Below are 25435 nucleotides of genomic sequence, written 5' to 3'. Positions count from 1 at the left end.
AGTTACATCACATCCTAGGAACAGAACTGTGTCGTAACCCAAAGACCCTCTGTAATGCACTATTCACGTTACCGACTTTTGTTCTAAATACGCGATTCCAGCTCATGAGTTTCAGTGCAAAACTGGAAAAGGGGCAGCACTGTTGTTCGCTGGAGCCAGTAAGAATTGTCAGTGAAGTAAGACCTGATAGATCGCTGTGCTTTTTACACATTAGCACAACTAATACAGAATCAAATGCCTTTAAACCAATTTTCTTAGCGTGGTATTATAGCAAATTTAAGGCTCATAGACTTAATACATCAATTCTAAAAAACATTTCTTCTGAGTTGAATTCTTATAGTCCTAATGGTTTTTACACGGAGCTCCAAATTCCATGCATTCGTATTGAAACATGACTTAAACTGTACAGCTTAGAATATTGGAAGCGAATCCCATCAAAGATACACACTGCAAATATGAGGGGATCTTGAAACTTCACTGCCTTTCTCCAACCTACATCTTCCCCACTTGCACCTTCTTCTTCCATGGGAGAGAACTGACCATAGGAGTAACTTCCAGGAACCAGAAAGAAAAGCTGTTTGGGTCATTCTGTGGTCAGCAGATTCAGGGACTCAAGAACTAAATTCTTATTTTGACCATGTCACTGACATGTGTAGGATCCTGTCTGTATCTGTTTTAACAACATCATCATTCATTTCTTCATCCCTAAAAGATATGTGCATCTACGAACGTAAAGATGAAAAAGGAGCCAGAATCTAGTGGGGGGAAATTCACTAAACTGCTATGTCAGATCTTTTCTTACCCTGGTTAAATCCCGTTGACCTCCTTCCTCAGAGCCTCCCTAGTACCCTTTTCCCTTTGCTGGGCTCTGGTTGCTCTTAGCTCGCTATAGTAGCTGCTGCCTCTCCGGCAGAAGATACAAATTCTTTCTAAATGTGCCAGGCACTGTGCTGAAGTTTCAATGGTGAACAAGTCGCCATACACCATACTTGCTTTCATGATGTTCATTTTACAGGGAGCGATATCCGCTTACAGTGCACCGTTAGCTCATGCTGGATTTGTGTTTTTAGAATCCCTGACTTTTTGCTCAGTGAGAGGTACTTTTGTTTCTCAGCAGTTCCCTTGCTCACTGGAAGGAGAGTTAGGGTAAGGACTTTGTTTCTGTACCTCCTTGTGTAGTATGTTGCCACCTCACCAGGAATAACTGATGACTTAAGTGTTTTTCTAGCATATCAATTGGTGACCCTGTTCATCTGGGTCAACATCCTGGTGTCTGTGTTTGCCAAAAAGGGTCTTTGTGCCATAGGAAATCTCAGAGCAAGGCTGCATGCTACAATGTAGTGGGGGTCTGGGAATCTCACTGTCATCTTTCAGTTGGTCAGTAATGATGAAGACACACATCTGTGGACCTCTTGACTTCACAGAACACAGAGACAATCCCCTGTGCACATATGAAATGGTAAAATGGGAACTCTACCAATGAGGTCTTGGGTGCAGCTGGTCCACCAGCAAGAAAAAGAAAAAAGAAAAAAGAAAAAATGCCCTATTCTGTGCTGGTCAGACTAGAATTCATTTTCTAGTTCCAATTCTGTTGTTATTGGAGTAAGTCCAGAGTTCATCAAGGTTTTGAGATGACTTGAAAGTATATTAAATTTTGAAGACACAAGGAATATTTGACCTCAGAAGGAGAAATGATAAGGGAAGGCAGCGATGAGAGTTATCTTTAAGTAGGGTTGTCATGTGGAAATCAATCTGAGGTTACCCGAGGGCATGGCTAGAACCAATGAGCTGGCAAGAGAATGGCCAATTTAAGCTCAACCTGAGGACAAACTTTCTAATTAGTGCTATCTAAAATGGCCTGGACTGCCTTGAGACACAGTGAGTTCACTGTCACTGAGGCACTGAGGCATGAATGGGGTGACAACATTCAAGGAAATGGAAGGGAAATGGAAGCAGGGAAAATGTTGGATTAGATCAGTGGTAGCCAACCTTTTTATACCTACCACCCACTTTTGTATCTCTGTTAGTAGTAACATTTTCTAACCACTCACCGGTTCCACAGTAATGGTGATTTATAAAGTAGGGAAGTAACTTTACTTTATAAAATTTATAAAGCAGAATTACAGCAAGTTAAAGCATATAATAATAATTACTTACCAAGTACTTTATGTTGGATTTTCGCTGTTTGGCAGAATAAATCTTTATAAAAACAACTTACTATAGTTAAGTATATCTTTTTACTTATACTTTGGTTGCTCCGTTACCACCCACCACCTGGTAGGGACCAGGTTGACTACCACTGGATTAGATGATGTCTGACATCCCTTCTGTATCTGTGACTTTTTATTAAATAACTGTGGAACCAGCTCTCCGTAATTCCCAGGTCATTGTGAGCACAGGATGGATGAACTGAGAATGATACTGAGCAGCTGCTGGAAGGGAAACTAAAGTGGGGGCAACCTGGACAGTGTAGAAAGAATCATCCTCACAAGTATATGTTGAAAATTGTCTCACTTTGGATTCATGGGGAAAAAACCAGTATGGTATGCAGACACAGAATGAGTTTTATTTTATTTATTAATTTTTAAAAGACATAGTCATTAAAGTCTGATCAGGTGATGGTGCAGTGGATGGAACGTTGGACTGGGATGCGGAGGACCCAGGTTCAAAACCCAGAGGTTGCCAACTTGAGCACAGTGTCTCTGGCTTGAGCATGGGATCATGGACATGACCCCATAGTCACTGGCTTGAGCAAGAGCTCTCTTGCTCTGCTGTAGCCCCACAGTCAAGGCACATATGAGAAAGCAATCAATGAACAACTAAGGTGCCACAACCAGGAATTGATTCTTCTCATCTCTCTCCCTTCCTGTCTGTCCCTATCTGTCCCTCTTTCTAACTCTGTCTCTGCCAAAAAAAAAGAAAAAATATATTAATAGTCATTAAAACCTCTGATGTCAATGGATGAAATGCTAACTAGAGAGATAAGCTCAGTAAGCTTATGTTATTGTAAATTCAACTATACCTCTCACTCATCTCTGTAACAGGAGAGCCACCCAGTCGAGCGTGGGTCTCCGTGGGCCCACACTGTCTTATAAAAGGTGCTGTGTGTATGGCCTACCTGCTCTGAGCAGCACAGTCTCCATGCCCAGTGGTCAGTGTAGAGTTTTTCTCTTTCAGGTGTTTCTATAGAATAAAACCCAGGGGCATAGAGTGGTGAATGTGGTGACTCTTAACTTGATACTTGATAAATCTAACATAAGAAACACAATGAATGCATACAGTTTACATATGCATTGCATACAGTTTACCACATAAATTGCATACAGTTTATCAAACATTTTATTTAAGCATGTGCATATATATTTTTTAAAGTAGCAAGTGCTATAAGTCATTTGGTTTAACTCCTAGCCTTTGGCTAGGTGAGAAATTTACACCTTGACGTACAGGTACTCTGTCTGCTCTTGCTCTGCCTTTTTAATGGTGACCCTCTCAGCCACCACATGGGCCCAGATAATGCCAGGACAGAAGGACCCCTCTACTCCAATAACTGGTTCTGTGCTATGCTTCTCTTGGCTCCTTGTGCAGTAGCCTCTTTGATTTTCATTGTTCTGTTCGGTGAAGTTTCTGGTCCATGTTGCATTCTGACAATTGGAGCAGTTCTTTTTAGCCATATCAGTTTTGTAGGAAAAAGAGCAGTTTCCAGTCTGAACATGATGGAACAAGGCATTCCCAGACTCCTCCGTCCAACTGCTAGGGATGGAATTTTATATTATTTTAAAGTGGGCTAAATACAAATGAGGCTGCCAGACTAGGGTTCCCTTCAGTGGCCTCCACTTACTCTCATCATATAAATATTATTGGCAGTTTTTAATCAAGTCTCAAATGCTTAGAGAAAAACAGACGTTTAACAGAACAACACAAAATAAACTTTTCCATGAAAAACAATCCTCAATTATTAACCCTCTGACTTTCTCTGACATTTAGGATTTTCCTATTTTTTCACATAGAAGTAAGTAATTGGTTCTACCTCTGGAAGCTCTAATATGTGTTACCCATCTCTCTCTGGTGGCACCCGTTTCTGACTGTCCCTGAAGTTGGAACAAGCTCCAGAGGGCAGGGGCCATGTCCCCAGGGCTATTAGAGAAGTGCCTGGCCCAGAGGTGGCATATGTCAACTATGGGGACAGAATGGTTACAACAAGCTGAAGTCCACAAGAGAGAATATGGATGCCATCGGAATCTCTTCTCTTTGACTTGTAGGAAGGAGAGAGGGAGTTGAATGCTTGGACTCTTGGAAGAGAAAGGAGTATAAGTTAAAGCAATCAGTGTGGTTACCAACTTGTAACCACACTGTCCAGAGTTTGTCTGGAGCAAAATGGAGGATGCTGAAGGGAGAGAGGAAACTTCAAGTGAAAAGAATCTAGCTCTCACCTTGTTTACTTGAGCCACAATTGTTAAACAGTCCTTTCATTCATATTGCAATCCCCCAAGATGCAAGAGGAAGCTGCCCTACCCTCCACCTAACATGCTCTTCCAGCATCAGTGCTGCTGTGCCCGTCTCCCTGGCACATGTTTCTGTGAGGATGAAACAAACAAGTTTCTATCATTCTCTCCTTCATTCAGTCTCTCTGTGCCTCCCCTTCCCCCACCTCTCACACTCACTCCCCGTTCACACCGACTCACCTCTGTGGAAAGAAAGACTGATGCTAAGGGCTGTTTCTCGACACAGAATCCAGCTGTTCCTGAGAGATGGAGCCAGGACAAACACATTAGCCCATTTTCCACCTTCCACTTCAAAAGCTCGGAAAGAAAGTGCATCAGATAGAGTCTCCCCGAGAGCAATTTATAAGGTGGCTGGTGAGAGCAACGCACCCCCCCCCCCCCCAGTCCTTGCAGGGAATTTATTTTCACGTAAATTGATACCAGGGTTATTTATTAGAGTGTTCTTCCTGCCAACATCTTAATACTGAAGTCAGTATTTGAAAATCAGTGAGAGATTTGTGCTGGAAAGTGTGAATTAAATAACTCTTGGAGGCCGTTCCTTGACATTTTGGATTTTGCCTGGCAAGTTGATTCCACATGTAAGTGTCGGATTTTCTCAGCGTTTATGAGGTGGCTAGGTCATGTTCCTGGTCCAAAGTGAATGGGATGCAATGTGCTGGCCTAGAGACAAAGCTGCTGCCCGATCCTTCAAAACATCGGAGTTTCCCTGCAGATAAGCAGATCTAGGCTCGGCCATTGAAGTTTGGACTTGAATGCTTGCCACTTTTTATCTCAATAATTTTTGTTTCAGAAGGTTCTGAGAGATAGCCTCTTTAAGATAAGTGGGGCTTACGGTATAAAGAGACAGTGATTATGAAATACTCTTCCAAGAATTGAATTTAGTTGACTAATGCCATAGTTCTTTGTGTCAGCCTGCTGCTTCGTTACTGTTTCCTGGGCCTGTTATTTTTGTTCTGTTCTGACACAGACTTCATATGTGATAAAACAACAACAACAAAAAAACAACCCCACCAGGGGTTGTGGGATAGGAGAAGGAGCAGAGAAAGGGCGAGTACCCCTGACTCGGTAGATCAGCAGATGTGGTGGCCGGCTTTACGTGAAGGAAAATGAGCGACGAACCTGACTTTGCCTTCTGAGTCCTGTTTGGTAGGATCTTCTAAATGCATGTGGTGTTGACGACAGACACACTGTAGACATGCTGTAGCAGTTGCTTTGAAAAGTTTATCTAATGAACAGCCACCCATTTGATGACCCCTAAGTTTTAAGAAAGTCCTCAGGAGAGGTGTGTATTAATGTTAAGAATGCAAAGTCATGAAGGTTTGGGCTGATTAGTATTGGACAGAAGTGGGGATCTGATTTCATTGGTGGCGGCTTAAGGTTTTAAAAACAAGGTCCTAGCCCCTGAGAGTGGGGGTGAGCTGTATGCTGTGGAGAGGAAGATGCCGAGAGGAGGGAAACAGCTCAGCTCCCGTTTTCCAAGCTCATGGAGAGGAACACACACTTTCCACGGCCTCCTTTCATGACCTGACTTGTTCATGGTCTGACGACCATGCCTGCGACATAAGAAGGCAGGCACACAAGTGTCCAGCCCTGCTGTGTCTGGGAGTGATCAGCGGATGGGAGGAAGAAAAGAAAATGTAGAACTTAACTCCTCTCTCCACCACTTTCCTTGTCCTCAGATCTAGATTTGGAAGGGGGCCTTTCTAATCCAATCTAGCACAGCCCAGCCACTGTTAGCATTTACTAGAGCCATGGGGGAGCTCAAGTAGCTACTCACCAGGGGCTGTCAAGGGAGCCCCGTTCATGTGCGTTTCTCAGGTCCAACGTCTAATCTAACTATCCTACAAATCTGGAGCCTCAGTAATCAGCAGTTCTGGAATAATGATGTATGCTCTCAAACACACGTGAAACTCATCTGTGGCAGAAAGCCAATCTGTAAATTTATGGTGTGGAATGGGCCTTAAGATAAGCAATAGGTTTGCTATTTGTATTGCTTTGTCCAAGTATCAACATGCATAGCAGAGAGGGATAGTAGTCAGAATTAATGGTCATAACATAAAAAAATAAAGGATCAAGGCAAAGGCCTTTGATCAGGCTGTGTTAGAATCTACTGATTCATCCCTGTAGTCAGACGGGCTCATCTTTTCTGATACTCAAATGCTTGAAACCATCAGATGCAGAATTTCTTTTCCTACAGTGGTACCATCACTGCCACTCACTCCACTTCTTCTGCTTTGTTGTTTACCTTGGGTCTTAGACCTTTGGCCTGGGATTCTACTGGCTGCTACTTTACATTGTACACCCGATTCTTCTGCAGTTTTTCAGACAATATTTTAGATTGTGTACAGTAGAGCCATCCATTGGAAGAAGACAAAGGAAATAGCCCTGGCTGCTTGACTCAGTGGTAAAGCATTGGCCTGGTATGTATAAATACCAGGTTCGATTCCCAGGCAAACAGAAGAAGCGACTATCTGCTTCTCCACCCCTTGCCCTCCTCCCTTTCTCTTTTTTTTTCCTCCCACAGCTATGGCTCGATTGGTTCAAGTGCATTGGCCCTGGGCACTGAGGATGGCTCCGTGGAGCCTCCACCTCAGGTGCTAAAGATAGCTCAGTTGCCTAACAAGGGCCCCAGATGGGCAGAGCATCAGCCCCTGCTGGGAATTGCCAGATGCATCCCAGTTGGGGCACATGCAGGAGTCTATCTCTCCTCCTCTCACTTGGAAAAATGAGAAAAAGGAAGAGAAAAAAAGATAAAGGAAATAACTCTGTGTTCTTGACAAATTACTAGGTGGACACTGCCATGAAAGATACTAGAAACCACTTTTTTTTCCCATAAAAAAGGTAAAGCCCCGGGGTGGATGCCTGGGAGGGAAGCTCTGCGTGGCTAACACCTGTGTCTTATCCCAGGCCAGTGAGAGGCGCATTCACCTCGTCGTGTCCCGCCAGGTTCGTCAGCAGAGTCCTGACATCTTCCGGGAAGCCGGCTGGGACAGCAACGGCAGCCGGTCCCCAGGGCCAGAGGACAGGAGCAGCAGTCCCAAGGTGAGGCCCAGCAGAGCATGTCCACTGCTTCTGTGGGAGCTATTTCTTGGGAAGGATGCACACTTTAACGTTTCTAAGTATCATCTCTGGACTTTATCACTTAAACATGATGTGACTTACCTTGCAAAGCTAAAAGCCCAAAGTCCCATCTTTAAGACCTGGTGGGATAACAGGTGTCTCCCATCTAAGCAGCACAAAGGGTGGAGAAAAACCTGCTTTTGCACACCGCATATGGAGACCTAAATTCTAGTCTAAGCCAAATACATGTCATGTTTTTTTCAAGTCATTTTGTATAAGGATTTTTTTGTTGTTGTTCGCTTTAAAATGAAACAAGAGGTTTGCTTGGCTTCTGGATTTTAAAGTTCCTAGTCTGTTTGAATATTAACAGTTCCCTTGCTATATTTAGCATGTTTATTTTTTGTAGAAGGACCCAGAAAAATAATATAAACACTTGAAGTTCACGTAACATTAGGACACGGTGGGGGTTGGGGCACACCCAAGAACACACACATGTCCTATCTTATGGAATTTAAATCCAGAAAACGATTTACAAACTGTGGACGAAGCAGAACATATCTGTAGACAGAATGCATCCTCAGGTCAGCAATTTGCAGCCTCTCTTTAAATGAGGTGACTCAGCCCAATTTCTGCTTCTGTCTGTGGCCAGTCTTAGAGGCAATGCTATAACCTCTCCATTGGGATGGGTGTCCAAGCAATACACCTTGCTTAGGCTAAATTGAGTCCTATAGCCCTGGCTTGGCATCTTCTTGTGATGGTGATGAGTTTCTAGCCATCATTTCTTCTGGGATCTGGTTTCATTAAATCCCTTGTAACTAAAATAAACAGAAAACAAACCCCACAGGCAGTCCCTTCTTCCTGAATCAGATGAGGGAATGCCTGCGTACCACGTCAGGCTATGTTTCAGTATGGAGTAACTCATGAGTTTGATTTTTTGAGCAATGCACATAGAAACAGTACTCAACATTTTGGCTTTGGAACATGTCTACTCTGTATGCTATTAATTACACAGCCTGCAAGGCCACACCCCTTCCCCTTTCACCAGCCAGCCAGCCATGCTCCATAAATCCGTAAATTCCAGGCTTATTTATAATAAGCAATCTCAACAGACCAAGTATCTCCTGCTAAAACATTTTCTGAATAAGGACTCCAGGTGTCTTTGTCCTAATAAATACTCTTAGTGTGCTTAAATTAAACTAATGCTGCTTATTAATAGAAAACGAGTTCATTCTCTTAATTACAGTTTTAATCTAATTAACTGATTATTGGTGAATTAGCTAGACCATATTATATTCTAGCTCATTGAACCAGTAAGAATAAAGCTTCCACCAGCAACTTCTTTATAATCCCTTCCACCTAATCATGAATCATGGAAGGAGCCAGGATGATCTGGTCAAATGTTTGTTGCCACCTTCTCTTTGTGTTCAATCCCTGGAAAACATATATAACAAACTGGCCTAGTAGAAATTATAATTATTTTCATTTCAATTTATAGTTCTATCTGCCTTCTGAAATGCTCTCTCTCTCTCACAACACACAAAGTGACATATTTGAAATGAAACAAAGACACATGGCCCTTTGATGATTAGTTTTTTATGATCCTACTAAAGCTGTAGTTTGTTTAGGAAACAATGTGTCTTTTGAAAGCAGGAAGTTACTCAAAGAAATACCAAAGAAAGCAAACCAAGATTTGTGAGACAGCGATGTTTTTAGCAAATTGAGAACTTAAAGAATTCTAGGCACCAAATTTAGGAGTGTGGTTACCTCTGTGGGAGAGGAAAGGGAATGTGACTAGAGAGAATCAGAGAGGGACTTCAACTGTTCCTGGAACGTGTGTGACACTGGGTTGCACAACGTATATGGGCAGGTTATGTTCATCTTTATACTTTGTGTCTAACATGGTTTTTAAAAATCCAAAGCAAATATTGTATCACATATATTTATGGTTGAGTGGTCTAGTTGAAGGGTACAAGTACCCCTGATATATTTTAATCAGCTTCAACTATTTCATCATAAATCAAGTTTTAAACATTAGGAAGCATCCTGAAGTCTCCAAAGTAGGGTCGGGGCGTGGGGAGAACAGACAGAAAAGATCTGTTGTATTTAACTCTCCTCTCCCAACCCAAGTCAAACAAGTCTGGTTACGGAGGGTTTGTGGGAGCATTTGAGATTTTCCATTCCGGCATGGGTGTCCCTGTGGGGAAGGCGAGTGCTGGGGGAGACACAGCACAGGGACGCACAGGCACATTTCTCATTTGGGGCAGTCCACTTGTGTCTGTCGGGCCCGAAGTTGCTCCATGAAGCACATGTTTGCTCAGTGCAGAAAAGCCACTTGGTAAGACAAGGAAGGGAAAGAAGGCTCTGCTCTTCAGGAACTTGCATCTAAAAATACAAATAACATGTCTCTGCAGCCAGGAGGACAAAACTTTCTGCGCTCAAATCGTGTATGCCATGTGTTTCATTTGACAGATTTGATTTGGGTTGAGTTCTCTAGTCAATGAACTAAAACTCTTTCTGGAAAAATTGGGTGATTGATTCTCACATGTGGGTTAAACAACTGAAAATTGATAAATTCATTTAGATCATGTGTTTACATATTAGCTCTATAAGCAAAAGAGCATAGTGGGGAGAACGCAGACTTCGAGTCCGACATCCTGGGTTTGGGGTCCCAACATTCCTTCTGTCGCCTCTGCCTCACTGGTCAGATATTGTAAACTGTTGAGCCTCGGTTTGCCTGCCCTGACCTATTTAAGTAGAAAACAAATATTTCCTTCTTTTCCCTAAAGGTATATCTGGCCAATTGGTATAATATTCAAGGAATATTTACTCACAAGAAAATAATTAAAGCTTCATGAATTCCCATTAACTATAGTGGCAAAAGTGAAGCCAGTATAACTTCTGGAATATTTCATATTTAATTTTGCTACTTTCAAATGAATTCTGTAACAGTTTTTTGTTGTTGTTGTTTTAAACCAAAGTATTCTTGGGTAGAAGCCCTATATCCCATTAGATTACATTTCTTTTAGCCACAGCTTTACAGTACAAGGGCATTCTTCCCCATTTGATAGATGAAGTCAGAGGGAGCTTGAGTGATCACCTTATAACAAATCTCATAAGCTAATTACTTTTAGAAACCCAAATAACAATAAAAGATGTTCAGACTTACTACAAAGAAAGGCACTTAAATTATTGGAATCTTTGTTTTCCTGGGAAAATATTATAAAGATTGATAAAAGCCTAGTATTGGCAGAATTGTGAGAAATCACCCTTTTCAGAATGTATTGGTAAGATTATAAATGATAGAACCATTTCAAAGGTAATTTATCAATATCTAAAAAATGTAAAATGCCCCAGGCTCTTTGATTTTGCCATTGTAATTCTAGAACATTAGCCTAGAGAAATCGTTTACCTGACTGCACAAGATATGTGTATCTAAGGATGTTCAGTGTCCCTGTTTAATTTTGCAGATGGCAAACAACCTATCATCAATGGGGGATATAACATACCGACATGAGGTATTAGGCAGCTGTTCAAGAATGAGATAGTGTGTGTGAGATGTATTTGTTTTCCAGAATATTCCATACTGTGTTTTAGACAGCACCTTGGGAGATTGATCAGCTACCCTTAATCCCCGTCCACATGTGGAAATAATGAAATGAAGTCCTTCTCGGAGAACATCAGGAGTAATGCTTTATGGATACCCCCAGGAAGGAGCTAACGCAACAGGGCAGAGAGTAGGAGTCTCCGGGTTTAGAACTCTTGCCAAATTGGGGGCATTTCAGAACCGCCTGCATCTCCAAGTGGGGTTCTTTTGAGAGATGTTTGTGATTAAAGGAAGAGACGTCCTGCATCTAATTGCTTTTCAGAGGGAAGAGTTATGTACAGGGAATGGATCTTGAGAGCCCCTCTAAATCTACTCCTTGGCCTCAGCTAGAGTGCTAGGACTATTACTTATTTGTCTTATTTTGAAGTTTTTCTCTGAAGAAAAGTCCCATTTCAGTTTTATAACCCGCATCTGATAACCATTATATTCAAGGTTCTGGGATTTAGATAACACAATCCAGACCTTACAAGTAATAATTGTAACATATACCTTACCATAATTATTCATAATTTCTGATTTATTACTCTGTTACTACAAAAAATGATTTGTGACAATTGGCAATTTATCCACCCATTTATTCAACAAACATGTACTTACCATCAATGTGCTAAATGCTCTGTTCAGTACTAGAGATACAGTAATAGGCCATACTGTGTACAGTAAGGCCATTAAAACAGACGTGAGTAACTTAAAACCAAAGGAAATCATGAGATAATACATGCACAAAAGCCTAGGCTCATCTTGCTTCATAATGAAGCATTTAAAATTGACCCTGTGCACGCAGGTAAAAGTTTTGTGTGATGTCAACCATCAGATTTATAGAAGCCTGTTGAATTATAAATTGATTTGTTGGATAGATAACATACATACAGGACTCACGTAGAAAGGATATGCTAAGTCTGTCACCTTCTCTCATCTACAGGTTCACCTAACTCCATGAAATCACCTTTTCTTCCAGTTTCTTTATGAAAATGCAAATAGTAATATAAATTCCCATTTTCCTTTTTCAAAAACAAAAGGCAGTACACTTACATGTTTCTGTACCTTGATTTTTCAAAATCAGATGTGTTTTTAAATCTTTTATTTTTTTTATTGAATTTACTGGGGGACATTGGTTAATAAAATTATACAGGTTCCAGGTGTGCAAGTCTAAATCATCTGTGCAGTGCATTGTGTTCACCACCCCGAGTCAATTCTCCCTCCATCACCATCTACCCCCCTCTTCCCTCCTCCGCCCCCTTTCCCGCTTGCAGTCCCCACACTGTTGTCTGCGTCTGTAAATTTTCTTTTTCTTTGTTTAATCCCTTTCTTTCACCCAGCCCCCTCTCCCCATTCCCTATGACAGCTCTCAGTCGTTAAGTTTTCTTTCCTTAGGTACAACTGGAAGCTATGTTTTGAGGCAAAGACTTCTTTGAGATTTGATCAAGTGTTATACTTATTTGCAGTGTACACACCTAGTCTTAGTTCCCCGCGCCAGCAGGGAGAAGACATTTTTGGATAAGTATATATTGATATGTATTCATTGATAAACAGTGCCCCAAACTCTGTCTTATTATATATTTCAAAATAAAACATATAGCTTTGCACCTTTTTCATCTACTGCTGTTCCATCAAAATAAGTTTTCTTAATTTGATTTTCAAACGTTGGTCTACAGTTATATATGATACAATATGTATAGTATATATTTGTATTTTATATTTATATATATTTTTATATAATGAGAAAGTACAACTGACTGCATACTCTTTAGAAAGCTCAAGTAAGAAAGAGTCAAGATGCCACTTTGGGGGGGGATCTAGATATTGGTGAGTTTTTAGTCATAAGAGCTATGAAGGCAATTATTTTTCTTTGAGTTTCTATAATTGGTTGCCTGCATAAATCAAACTGGTACTTTTTAATTAAAATATGGTTACGTTTTTAACTTAGAAAAAATTCCTGATATTCATGAATGACAAGAATTTTATGAAATGTTGACTCACTACTTGTCAGGAATGAATGAATCACTTGAAAATTTTGAGTACAGTGCACGTATGCTGTTTCTCCAGTGGTCTCCAATCTGTTCCACCTTCCATTTTTACTGGTCCGGTTTAAAACGTAGACTTCCTCTGAGTCAGCCTATGGAATTTGGAATACTATAACGTTGCCGAGGGTGGGGGGCAAAGCAAGGTTCTCTACATGCATGTCTTTCTCTGTGAGACCAGGTACCACCATCACATATTTATGCAATTTTGGCAGTTTTTGTATGTAGGAAATACAAACCCATGTTTGTTTTTGTCTGTGCCTTTAGTGCCTCCAACCTGCGGTCACTTGTCATGAGAAGGTGGTTAGTGTCCAAAAAGACCCCAGCGAATCTCTCGGCATGACCGTTGCAGGGGGAGCATCACACAGGGAGTGGGATTTGCCTATCTATGTCATCAATGTTGAGCCCGGAGGAGTCATAAGTAGAGATGGAAGAATAAAAACAGGTAAAAAGAGACTCTTAAGGTTCTGGGGTAGTAGAGTGTTAAAAGGAATTAGCAGCTTGTTGGGTTAAGTAACTGTTACCAGATTTCACAAGAATGCAAGGGTGATCTGGCCAAGACATCTGTTATCCATTGACCATGATTGGTTTTAGTATAATTGCTGGACTGGGTTTCAACCCTTGGTTCATGCGGATTGATGTGGACGCCATCTTGCTTGCTAGTAAAACAAGTACTGCAAACTATTCAAGAATAGGAAAATGCTACAGTTAAGAGCAAGCTGCCTAGATTAAATGGCATAATTTGGTTCCATTTATTCCAAATGATTCTTTGCTGAACTGACCCAGTGATGAAACTATTCATGAATTGTTCCATTTTGTGGGTTGGATAGAATGAACTGGATATAGTCTAACTGAATGAATATTGAGTGAAAGTACCAGGTGATAGGTGCTTTTCCCACTGGAAAAGTGTTTAATTACTTTAATCTTATGTGGCCTGGACTCTTGGAATGAAGATGTCAAATGTGTAACCTTAATAATATTGTCAGTTCACATGGGGGTAGCTCCAATGGTTGAGCAATTATGTCATTTAAGGACTCACATTCAAAAGTACAATTCTGAAAGAACAAGTGCTCAGTCTGTGGAGCTGGGGTGGGGAACGGGATGGCATGTTAATGGATTTAATCAGCCAACCTAACAGTGCTTGTTTGGGGGTCAGGAAGGACCATTTTTCTCCTCCTGTTTTTAACTCTTGCTATGGTTTTTCTTTGTATAAATATATACATGTATATTTTTTTAAAAGCTATTCAAAGGAGACAGAAAATCAGGAAAGAGATAAAAGATTAGAAATAGAAATGTTAACTCTTCTTTCCACCTCTTTTAAGAAAACAGTTCCAGCCTGACCAGTGGTGGTGCAATGCAGAGCATTCACCTGGGATGCTGAGGTCTCAGCTTCGAAATCCCAAGGTTGCTGGCATGAGCCCAAGGTCACTGGCTTGAGCAAGGGGTCACTGGTTCAGCTGGAGCCCTGGTCAAGGCACATATAAGAAGTAATCAATGAACAACTAAAGTGCCACAACTATGAGTTGATTGTTCTCATCTCTCTCCCTTCCTGTCTCTCACTCACTCACTTAAAAAAAATGTTCCAGGGCCCATTTTTAACTCTTCTGCCAGATACTCTTAGTAGTTTCTTATTCATTCATTCAAACCATGTTTATTAGGTGCCTGCCACATGCTAGGCTCTGTGTAGGTGCTGAAAGCTTTTGCCAAGTGCTCTCCCTTTGTGCTAAAAATAGGAAACAAAAAATAGGAGTGAAAATGTAGGGTTTCTTTGATTAAACAGTAAATGAGAATAATCTTCCTTTCCTTACCCTTCCCTTTCTTCCCTTCCTTTTATTTTTATTTTTATTTTTAATTTATTTTTTAAAGGCAAGAGCCAAACACCAACGGGTATGCTTTAGCAACCTCCAAAACGACTTACCAATGCCTTGGAGAATGCAGTTCACCATTTGCTATATGAGAATCCAGCCTCATATCAATGCAAGAGGCTAATGACATACCCCTCATCCTCACAACTTCCCCACATCCCAGTCAGTCCCTGCCCCTTCGCACTTTACACAAAAAGGTCCTGTTTGCACTCTCACTAAAGATAGCTTCTGCTTCTTTGACTATTAGGTGACATTTTGTTGAATGTGAATGGGGTTGAACTAACAGAGGTCAGCAGGAGCAAGGCTGTTGCATTATTGAAAAGCACATCCTCCTCGGTGGTTCTTAAAGCTCTGGAAGTCAAACAATGTGAGTCCCCGGAAGACTGCAGCAGCCCAGAAGCCCTGGACTCGGACTCCAACCACAACACGGCCCCGCCCATCGACTGGTCCCCCTCCTGGGTCATGTGGCTGGAACTACCACGGTGAGCCCCAATGTGACATCCTTGGGGAGGTGTGGGAGGAAACAATTATATTTCTTAGACCACTCTTCCATTCTCTTGGGCTGATTCATGGCACTACCATCTTAATGAACCCTGGGCTTGGTTGTGGGACTATTTGAAATCACTGTCTTCCCTTTTAAAACTGAAAATGCATGCAGAAATCACTGGGGAGGGAGGAAAGCTTGGATGTGGAAACATGATTAGGCATTCACGACAAGGACTGCCACAGTTTTTTCAGTTCATCCAACAGGGAGCTCAGCTCATTTGAAGAGATGGCTGAAATTCAGCTGTTCACACACCCTGGAGCACAGGGGCAGTTCACCTTTCCCTAATTTGCTAGCAGTACAGACCCAAGATCTTGCAGGAGGATGACTCCCTTCTGTCTTTTTTTACTTCTTTAGCTTTCCGGTGGCTCTGGCTAAACATAAGCAATACAGCAGACCACTTTGCCTTCCCCACATTTAAGTGTGTGTTGAGAATGCATCTCTGATCTTTTCTCCCTAGTTCCTACTCTTGTGAGGTTCTTGCATAAAAGTTCAGGAAGCAGCTGGGCCATCATTTTAGTGAGATGTAGCTAGATGTAAAGCTGTTTAATTGTCTCATAAACACTTCAGGAAAGGATTTTTGGGGTAGCCTTGCTCAATGGCTATATACAGAAATTAAATATTCAAAGAACAGATAGGTTTGCTTGCCCACATCAGAGCATAAACTCTTGGCCTTCAGAAGGTTCTAATTCCAAATGCATGATTTAAATGTTAGATACTGGAGTCACTGAAGATGACATGATTAAGTGAATGAAAGCAGGATGTTTCGTGTTTAGTACATTTTTCTTGAGGGTGGAGATAGGTCAGCTTCTCTCATTCTCTTTTTTTTTAAGTTTAAATGAGGTTTAAAAAAACATCCCTAACTCAAATACAAATTGACCTAGACTCCTCTTTGAGCCTTCAGGAATTGATCAATTTTAAATGAGTACAATTTTAAATAGTTGAACACTGAGCATTAAGGCAGTTTAAAAATCTTTATCTTAGAACTGAGCCTAGATGGAACAGTGTTAACTTTTTATTGTTAAAAAATATTTTTGAAATTGCAATATATATATAGATAATTTTTCTGTGCTTCAAATCTATTGTTATGTAATTAAGGTTCATGTCAGAGGGGACAAACAGATGCTTTTTATTTCAAATATGACCAAGTAAATGGCTTTCTTCCCCTCCTTTGTCCCTGCTCTTGCCAGAACAATCTGGATTTTGCTCTTTTCCTTTAGAATAGAAAGGCAGACAACACTGGTTTTCAGTGCCCTGACAATTCGTAGTTTCATCTCCTTCTCTCCTTGCGGTCATTTCACAAGCACAGTACACAATTCAGAGGGCACCAATGGGTCTAGAGTGAAAAGCTGAGTCACCACCCTAGTCCCCTCAGGTCTGCTCAGTGTAATCTACGTCACCAATTCTCTGTATTTTTTCAGGGAGTATCTGTCAGGCGGTGGCAAACCGTTTCTAAAATGGGTCAGAGTTTAGACTCTGTGGGTCATACTGTCTGTCACAACTATTCAGTTCTGTGGCAGTGTGAAAGCAGCCATAGACAATACGTAACCAAAAGAGCACAGCTGTTTATTTGTAAAAACAGGTGGGCTGAGCTATAGTTTGCTGGCCCCGTTGATGTATTTTTGTGCACGCGCGTGCGTGCACACACACACACACACACACAGTGGTGACGTACACACTATTATGTACTCAATGATTTTTAAGAAATCTAATACACCTTGGCTATCATTTCATATCAGTACGTATGAAGCTGCCTCATTCTTTCAGTGGCTCAATCGTATCCTATTGTATCAAGGTACCACCATTTATTGAATTGATAGTAGACACTTAGGTTGTTTTCCAACTTTGTGTTCACAAACAATGCTAAAATAAGAATTCCTAAGCAATGTATAATGACAGCATACACTACCAGTAGGAAATGGTTCAATTACCTACCAGTGGATGTATAACCATGTGACAGTTTGCCTGGGTCTACGATCTTATCCCACTCTGACTTTGTAGGCATTGTATCACTGTTAACCAGCATTGAATCGTGGGGCAGAGAACAGTGTGGCTCATCTCATTTCTTCCCATCTATGTGTGGCTTGGTCTTTTCACCTAATGTTCAAAATAACTTGAGTTCTTTTCAGGAGTCCATTTATGTATTTGATATGTTGTGTTCTATACCTTCCATTTTCTCTTGAATTCATTTCAAATGTTTATTTCTATTACTTTCTTTGCTTATTTTAATTTGTCCTTCATATCCCTTACTGTTTTCAGTAGTGTATCTTTGTTTTTGTAGCCACTTCTGTTTTCATATTTCTCTTCCACTTCTTTCTTCTGTTGGCTCATTCTTGTCTCATCTCTTCCTTGAAATCTTCACTGATCTTTTATAATTTGATAAGTAGTTTTAATTCACAGTAATAATGGTTAGAATTTCATTTTCTGTAGCAGCATTTCATTTCTGTGGTGGCATTTTTCTGGAGAGTGGTTTTAGTCTCGTCAGCGTTATACTGTTCCTTTCTCGTGTTTATAGTGTTGCTGCTGATTCTTTTTTAGTGTTTGAGTTAAGTAAATCTTTCCTGGAGCTGCTAACTGCTGGGGGTTCGTACTCCAGGTGCTAGGGTTTCTTTACTTCTCCCAAACCGACTAAGATCAGCCTTGCAAGGCAAATCCCAGTACATGTCTCCCTCCTTTCCCTTTCCATACTGACAGCTACTTCCTGTCCTAGCGGTTTCTGTCTGGGTTATCACCTCACGTATGCCCTCCTCCTCCACACTGGGCTGGGGGAAGCTCTGCTAAACAGTCGGCCTGCCTACTTCTGGTGTTTCCACGCGGAACAGGTGTCTGCCTATCAGTGGACCACTCACTATTGCCCTAGACCCTGAAGGGCACATAATTTTAGAATCATGCAGGGGCTCAGAAAAATACTGAGGGCCACTGAGAAGAGGGCTGAGTAAAGGGACCAGCAGTGAGAAAAGAAATATGTATAGCTTCTAGAGCAACCAAAGGCTTCACCATACTTACCAACTCCTTTCAACAGTTTAAATTATTTTTGAGGCAAACCATAAGTTTCTTATTTGGAAACATTAACAAGGTACTTGCTATTCTTTATATTTTGCAAAAATCTTCAATTAGGCCTACCTAGAATAAGTTCAGGATAGGAAAAAAGCTCACATTTAAATTCAGAGTTTAACAAATGTCACTGACATTTGTTGGTCACTTAACATCATTTCACAAGATATTTTGGGGTTTTTTTTCAAAATGTTAATATTTTAAGGTACAGCTTATAAACAAAACAATATTCTGGTTTAATTTTTTTAATCAACATGGAAATGTTCAGTTTCCATTAAACCAGTTACTGGAGTGGGGGATTTTAGAGTCAACTCCAGCTCTGGAAGTACAACCTCTATCCTAACGGTAATACAGTCTGCACTTAGCCTGTACCTATATGAACACTGATCCAAATGCCACCGAACCATCATACACTTCTTCAACCTATATTTCTAGTTTAGCTGAAGATCCTACTCATTTATAGACAGCCTGTGGTTTTCCCTTCTGCTATACCTTTTACTGTCAGTTTTCTCTCTTCCAATATGAATAATTCTTAATAATCTTTAAATGTACAATTTCCACTCATTTTATGCCTCATGTATCTCTATAACCTTTATTAAACACATAGAACTACAGATAAACTAATATTTTTCAAAAAGTCCAAAACTTCCAACAAATGCATTAGGGTAGGTTTAAATTTTTTCACTGAGATTAATCATTCTAAGAATTTTGCCTTCATTTAAAATTATATGTACAAGTAAATAAAAACGGCATCCATAAGTATGCTTGAATTGGGTTTACCAATAACAATTTATGCATATCCAACTTTTTGCTTAGTATAAATTTAGGCATTAAATCTTTTATGATTACCTTTCCCAGCAGACGTACAAACAAAACATTTGGTGTCATTTTTTAAAAAGGTTTTTAACAATGGAAAATGGAAGTTCAATTAGAAAAAGCCAGCTAACAGCAAAAGGTCAACAGGCTATGACACAATTTTGAGTGAGACCCATCCATTGCTATTTACCCTAAAAAAACGCTAATAAAGAAAATGGGAAATGAATCACTATAATTATTGACTATGAGTTCAACCTAACTGTGCTTATATATTGGTTACATTCTATTTCAGGTACCTGTATAACTGTAAAGATGTTATATTACGAAGAAACACAGCTGGAAGTCTAGGCTTTTGCATTGTAGGAGGTTACGAAGAATACAATGGGAACAAACCTTTTTTCATCAAATCCATTGTTGAAGGAACACCAGCATACAATGATGGAAGAATTAGGTAATGACAACTATTTACCAAAAAACCCCACAAAAAACTTATAATCAAATATTGTATTATACATGTAAAAGTTGGCCCCACTTAAAATAAGGCATGTATACCTTTTTATTGGTAAGAAATTAAACAGATTTTATGTAGTCAATTTCTAAGAAATCCAAAATGATTATAGTTCTTTGGTCCCATACAGCAACTTGCTTTACTTTTAGCATCTCTTCTAATGCAAGGTGAGTGGAGAGTTTGTAAAATTTAAGTGAGGAAAGGAGAAAAAAACCATGAGAAGTTATGTTATTAAAATTAACAGATGTAACAAAAATTAGGACCACCAAATAAACTTGAATTAACTTTAGCTATGGATCAAAATGTTAATTTGATCCTTGTTTTATCTATTTTTTTTAGATGTGGTGATATTCTTCTTGCTGTCAATGGGAGGAATACATCTGGAATGATACATGCTTGCTTGGCAAGGATGCTGAAAGAACTTAAAGGAAAAATCACTCTCACTATTGTTTCTTGGCCTGGCACTTTTTTATAGAATGAATGACGGGTCACAGAAAATCAGAAATGTATTGAAACAATATATTTATCTTGTCAATTTTTGTATTTAAAGGCTACATTGTAAAAATGTGAACGTTAATTTCAGCAAAAGTATGACCTAATAAAAGCCAGTTACACCTCAAAAAAGATAATTCTCAAAACACAAATAACACTAATAGTTTTTATTCAGTGTGGAGGATTTTGCATCACTCTACATCTTTAAGTTTATATTTTTCTATTTAATAAAGCTCTTAAACAGATGAAGTGGTTTGTATGTCCATAATGAATTTGAATCATACAATTAAGTTAAATTAAAAATCTGATATATGCTGAGGTCTGCAAGGGTACATTATGGGTATTTTAAAAACAATTTACAGCCAGGGGATTGTAAAAGTACATTACTGAAAAATGTTCCTTTCATCATGTGAAATAAATATTTTTTAAAATTATAGTTGTCTTTTTGTGATACTAAATTCATTTCTATTACCTCTATTTAAAAAAACCTAGTAATTCTTTCAAAACCATGTTGTTATCATCACTGACAAATACCTAAGAGGTAACCCTGAAACTGTTCACAGAACTATAAACTTGTTCTTTGATTTAATAGGAAATAACTGAAGCTCTTGTCACTTAATTTTGATTCACAGTATAGATATTAACTGTATAAAAACCTGCAGGCTGCTCCACCAATGAGCCTTGGGAAAAGCCTCAAAGGCCACACCAGCTTGACCCTGGTTCATACAGATGGCCATGAGGAAATTCAAACTTGTGTCAGTGACAAGTGTCCGCCTGCCTGCTAGGAACTACACTTAGGCTAAGCTGTTTTGTGGAGGCCACACAAATACCATCAGATTTTATTATTCTAGATATAAAAGTTCCCCATTTAATTTCACCATTAACCTAGATACAGAATACTGAAAACCTATCAAAAAGTTGTGATCTCAAAACTGTATGAGTTCTTTAATATGCTAAGGTAATGCTAAAAGATTAGTTTTTATCTCAAGACTCAGAGGTGCCCTTTCATGCCTTTTGCAGTGTAACCTCTTCAGAGACTAGTATTTAACTCAAGAAAACTATGGCCAAGATGGAAGCTTGACCTTTATCAGATACTGGTATATACACAGCTGAACACAGCTCTTTCAATTCCCTGCTGAGTGACTCATTCACATTACTTTCTTGGATATAAAGTCATTGCTATCTTATTTTTTAAATATTACAAAACAAAGATTTTTAACTTAACATGAAAATTCACTTTTATTTTGGAAAAAAAGTTATACTAACAAAAGACTAAAGGGAAATTTCTTAAACATTATCCAGAAAAATAAACAAGATCTGTAGTATCTATTTCTGGTACTAATATACACAAAAGGTTATACCATGCCTATTCTGCAGGGGTGGCTTCGGTGCTCTCCTGTTCAGGGGCAGGCTCACTGCCAGCTTCTTTTCCTTCTTTGCTTCTTTTAGATTTTTTGTGCTTGTGTCTCCTGTGACTATCTCCTTCTTCACTTTCATGGCGACGTCTACTATTACTAGAAAAACAAAAAGGTGTGTTCTTAAAAATGCTTAAGTATACAAGTTGTGAAAAAAAATCCACTTTGCCTAAGTAAATCCTCAATGCTGGATTTAAAATTTTTTAACACATTATTTTTCTCAAACACTGTAGGGAGTAATCACTTTTTTGTGACTGTTATGTTGAATTATATTTACATTATAGGCTCATCTTCACCAATACTATTCTAGATTTCCAGGGTCCATATACTTTATTCTGAAAAACAAATTATAAATGAAAAACTGAAGCACTAAATCAGAAATACTTTCTAGGACTGATTTTAGGCAAATGATAAGCATTAGAATTTCATAATTTATTATTTGAGATGACACGGTTCTGAATTTCCTTTAATTAAACTGCTTTAATAATAATTACTATTAGAGACTGGTTCATATGTTAAATTTGTATGTCATATGACATACTAACATGTCAAACATGACAATGTAATAAGACTAATTATATTTTATATTCCATGCTAATTTTGGTTTACTAGTATTAAACATAGTCTAATTAGTTTTAAAAGTTAGATTTAAAAATCTTTGTGGAAGCCTCTAAGAACCAACTACTTCAAAGGATTATTCTTAATCTTCCAATTATACCTGTCTTCTACTGCTTATTGGGAAAGTTTGCTTTTACTTCCTGAAGTCACATCAGTTTCTTAGCTTCAAAGTGACTCACTATTTTATTAAAGAACAAACCTTCGAGATGACTTGTGTCTTGTTTCCTCTTTCTCTCTGTGTCGTCTTTCTCTATGTCGTTCTTCTTTCTCTCGACTTGCTCTGTGACGCTCATAGCCTCTTTCTGCATACTCCCTATATCTGTATCGTTCTTCATCACTGAAATTAGAATAGAAACAACTTTTCTTGACAACTGGACTATTAACAGTGAATGATTTCAAACTGATGACTTGAGCCCAAACCAGAAGGCCCCATGTTAGCACCTTATAGAGAACAGATGCAAAATATTTGTTGAACTGAGGGGGAAACAATGCCATTCCTAAATCAGGACTAAAGCTAATACAAGAATACAAAATATGTAATTATATATAATGTTAAGGGAACAATTTTGTTCTGTGCTTTCACAATTGTTATAGGGTATTTTATAAAATAATGCTGTTTTTCTTCAAAAACTGTAAGCTGTAACTAATTTAATTTTAATTAGCTTTCTTTTACTCCTCTTAGGATTAAAAGCATGTTTGCATATTTCAGATACCAACCAAAATTCTCACATTACTTGTAAAATGGTAGGCACACAGAGTCTAAAAATGTATTTTAAATATTTAGCTCACAAAGGCTATACAGTAAAAAGTAGATGAAGGTTCTTAAGTTTTTCAATCACATAAAGATTACGTTCATATATTGAAGAGGTACAGGAATGAAGACCAGAGGGGCATCAACTTCTACAATACCCACAAAAAATGCAGGCAAAAAGATGCCAGTGGACACACTTGCATTCTGACATCCCAATTACAGGTATGTGGCGAGAAGGGATTCACAGGTCTAGTAACCTCAAATGCATCACCGTGAGCTGCACCTCCATTTCCTGACTTTGGATAGAATGGGCTGGGGAAACTGGGTCTGGTGGTATACTTGCCCTCCCTAGCCACGTCCTCTTCTCATGTCCCTTCACTGACATTCTTCTCTTCTCTTTCCAATCATTCCAGTCTCTCTTTTTTGTTCAGCAAAGATGTCAATACTTTTTACAACCCAATATCAGTAAACTCATTTAGAATGAATGAAAATATCTTTTAGAGAACACTGTGTGCTGAAGAGTCTTGGATAGAAATACATATTTAATACAAATTATTAATTTGAAGCATCAAGGTGTTGAGGAATGTCAGTAGAGTTACAGGAGATAGAATCAGGTGAAAGTATAAGCCATATACAAAAATCAGCCTCTGGTCTCCTAGCCAAAGTAACGATGCAGTAGTGCTATGCCTAATGCAAGTCATATTCCTGATCTAGTTATTACTGCTTCAATACATTATATTTTAAAAATACTTTATTAAAACAAGAAAATGTACTAATATACAAGTATAGGTATATAAGTGTGTGTGAGTACATATGTATACATAAGCTTTTTCCCCTAACTATAAATACATACTTTGTATTTGGAAGGTGGAAGCATGTCACTTGAAAAGCAATGTTGACAGGCAATGTAGAGTAGTGGGAAGAATATAGGTAGAGTAGGCCCAGGATCACACCCTGATTCTATTTCTTACTAAATGTGTGACCCAGGGTAAGTTACATAACCTGTCCAGGCCTCAGTTTAGAACATCTGTAAAACTGGCAACAGTTTTTTTCAGGGTTGTTGTAGAATTGGCAATAACATTTATACAGTGCTTGGTACAAGAGAAGGCCCTCGATAAATGGCAGCCAACATGCAGGCTCACCATCTTCAGTAAACTTACTGCTCAATTTTGCAAAAGCAAAATTATTACTATTATTTTTTTAAGTGAGAGGAGGGGAGATAGTGAGAGACTCCTGCATGTGCCCCAACTGAGATCCACCCAGCAACCCATCTAAAGCCAATGCTTGAATCAACTGAGCTATTTTTAGCACCTGAGGCTAAGGGAAACGGACCTATCCTCAGCACCCGGGGTCACACTCAAACCTATCAAACCACTGGCTATAAGAGCGGAAGAGAGAGAGAAGGGGGAGAGGGAGGGAGAGAGAAGCAGATGGTCACTTCTCTTGTGTGCTCTGACCGGGAATCTAATCCGGGACATCCATACACCAGGCTGACGCTCTATCCACTGAGCAAACCAGCCAGGGCCAAAAATATTTGTAACGTTTCTGAAGCAGAATAAACTACCATGTACCAGGACAAAGGAATGTTGTTAATATTATCTTCTTAAAAAATGAGGCTCTCTTTGTAATGATTCCAACTAGGTTTACATTAAAACAAAGTCAGTTATCTCTTAATTTGTCATTTGGAACTTTCTTATGCTAACATCAATTTTTGATAGCTTTGAGGCCTTTTAAGATTATAAAAGCAACCATATGATGGGAACCTTACTACAGAAGATGGGAGATTTGGTCTCATACACAAAATACAAAGACCCCTTCTTAGATAAGCAGCTGCAGCGCAAAAGTTTCTCTGGGCCTGGAAATCATTAGCATTCATTCAAATACCCTAGAACCAACAGACTTCATTCTGGCCCACAGTAAGTGACCTAAAGACCAGATGTTGAAACTGGTCTGTAATTTTCAAAACAATGACCCTATAATTTGTAACACAACACATACTATATGCCATACTGCTAAAATGTCAGTCTTCAAAAAAAAAATAAAGGTCTTTTAGTTCACCTGAATTTTCCAGGAAACACTTTATTCCTGGGATAATTCAGAACAACACAAAATTCCTCCACCTATTGCCTCTGTGGCCTTGAACTTTTAGTCAGACTTAGGCAAACACTCACTTCTGATGCCCTAC

At 39.3% G+C, this 25435-nt stretch overlaps 2 protein-coding genes across 11 annotated transcripts in view; one reads left to right on the top strand and one right to left on the bottom strand.

The window, feature by feature from the left end:
* LNX1 (ligand of numb-protein X 1) overlaps positions 1-20902 on the top strand; it is a 170625-nt gene extending 149723 nt beyond the window's left edge. For all 3 annotated transcript variants that reach the window (XM_066387195.1, XM_066387196.1, XM_066387197.1), the window contains 5 exons: positions 7410-7544; positions 13455-13632; positions 15300-15534; positions 19759-19917; positions 20314-20902. In XM_066387195.1, the coding sequence (XP_066243292.1) occupies positions 7410-7544; positions 13455-13632; positions 15300-15534; positions 19759-19917; positions 20314-20449 (843 nt within the window). In that variant the 3' untranslated portion in view covers positions 20450-20902. The remainder of the gene's footprint in view (positions 1-7409; positions 7545-13454; positions 13633-15299; positions 15535-19758; positions 19918-20313) is intronic.
* The window catches only part of FIP1L1 (factor interacting with PAPOLA and CPSF1), an 84693-nt gene continuing 79876 nt past the window's right edge, over positions 20619-25435 (bottom strand). For all 8 annotated transcript variants that reach the window (XM_066387198.1, XM_066387199.1, XM_066387201.1 and 5 more), the window contains 2 exons: positions 22699-22836; positions 20619-21980 (listed from right to left, as the gene is read on the bottom strand). In XM_066387198.1, coding sequence (XP_066243295.1) covers positions 21833-21980; positions 22699-22836 — 286 coding nt within the window. In that variant the 3' untranslated portion in view covers positions 20619-21832. The remainder of the gene's footprint in view (positions 21981-22698; positions 22837-25435) is intronic.

This window comes from Saccopteryx leptura, chromosome 5, assembly GCF_036850995.1.
Source record: "Saccopteryx leptura isolate mSacLep1 chromosome 5, mSacLep1_pri_phased_curated, whole genome shotgun sequence".
In the NCBI taxonomy this organism is placed as follows: Eukaryota; Metazoa; Chordata; class Mammalia; order Chiroptera; family Emballonuridae; genus Saccopteryx; species Saccopteryx leptura.
Note: the sequence above shows the minus strand (reverse complement) of the source record. Positions and strands in the feature narration are given on the sequence as shown.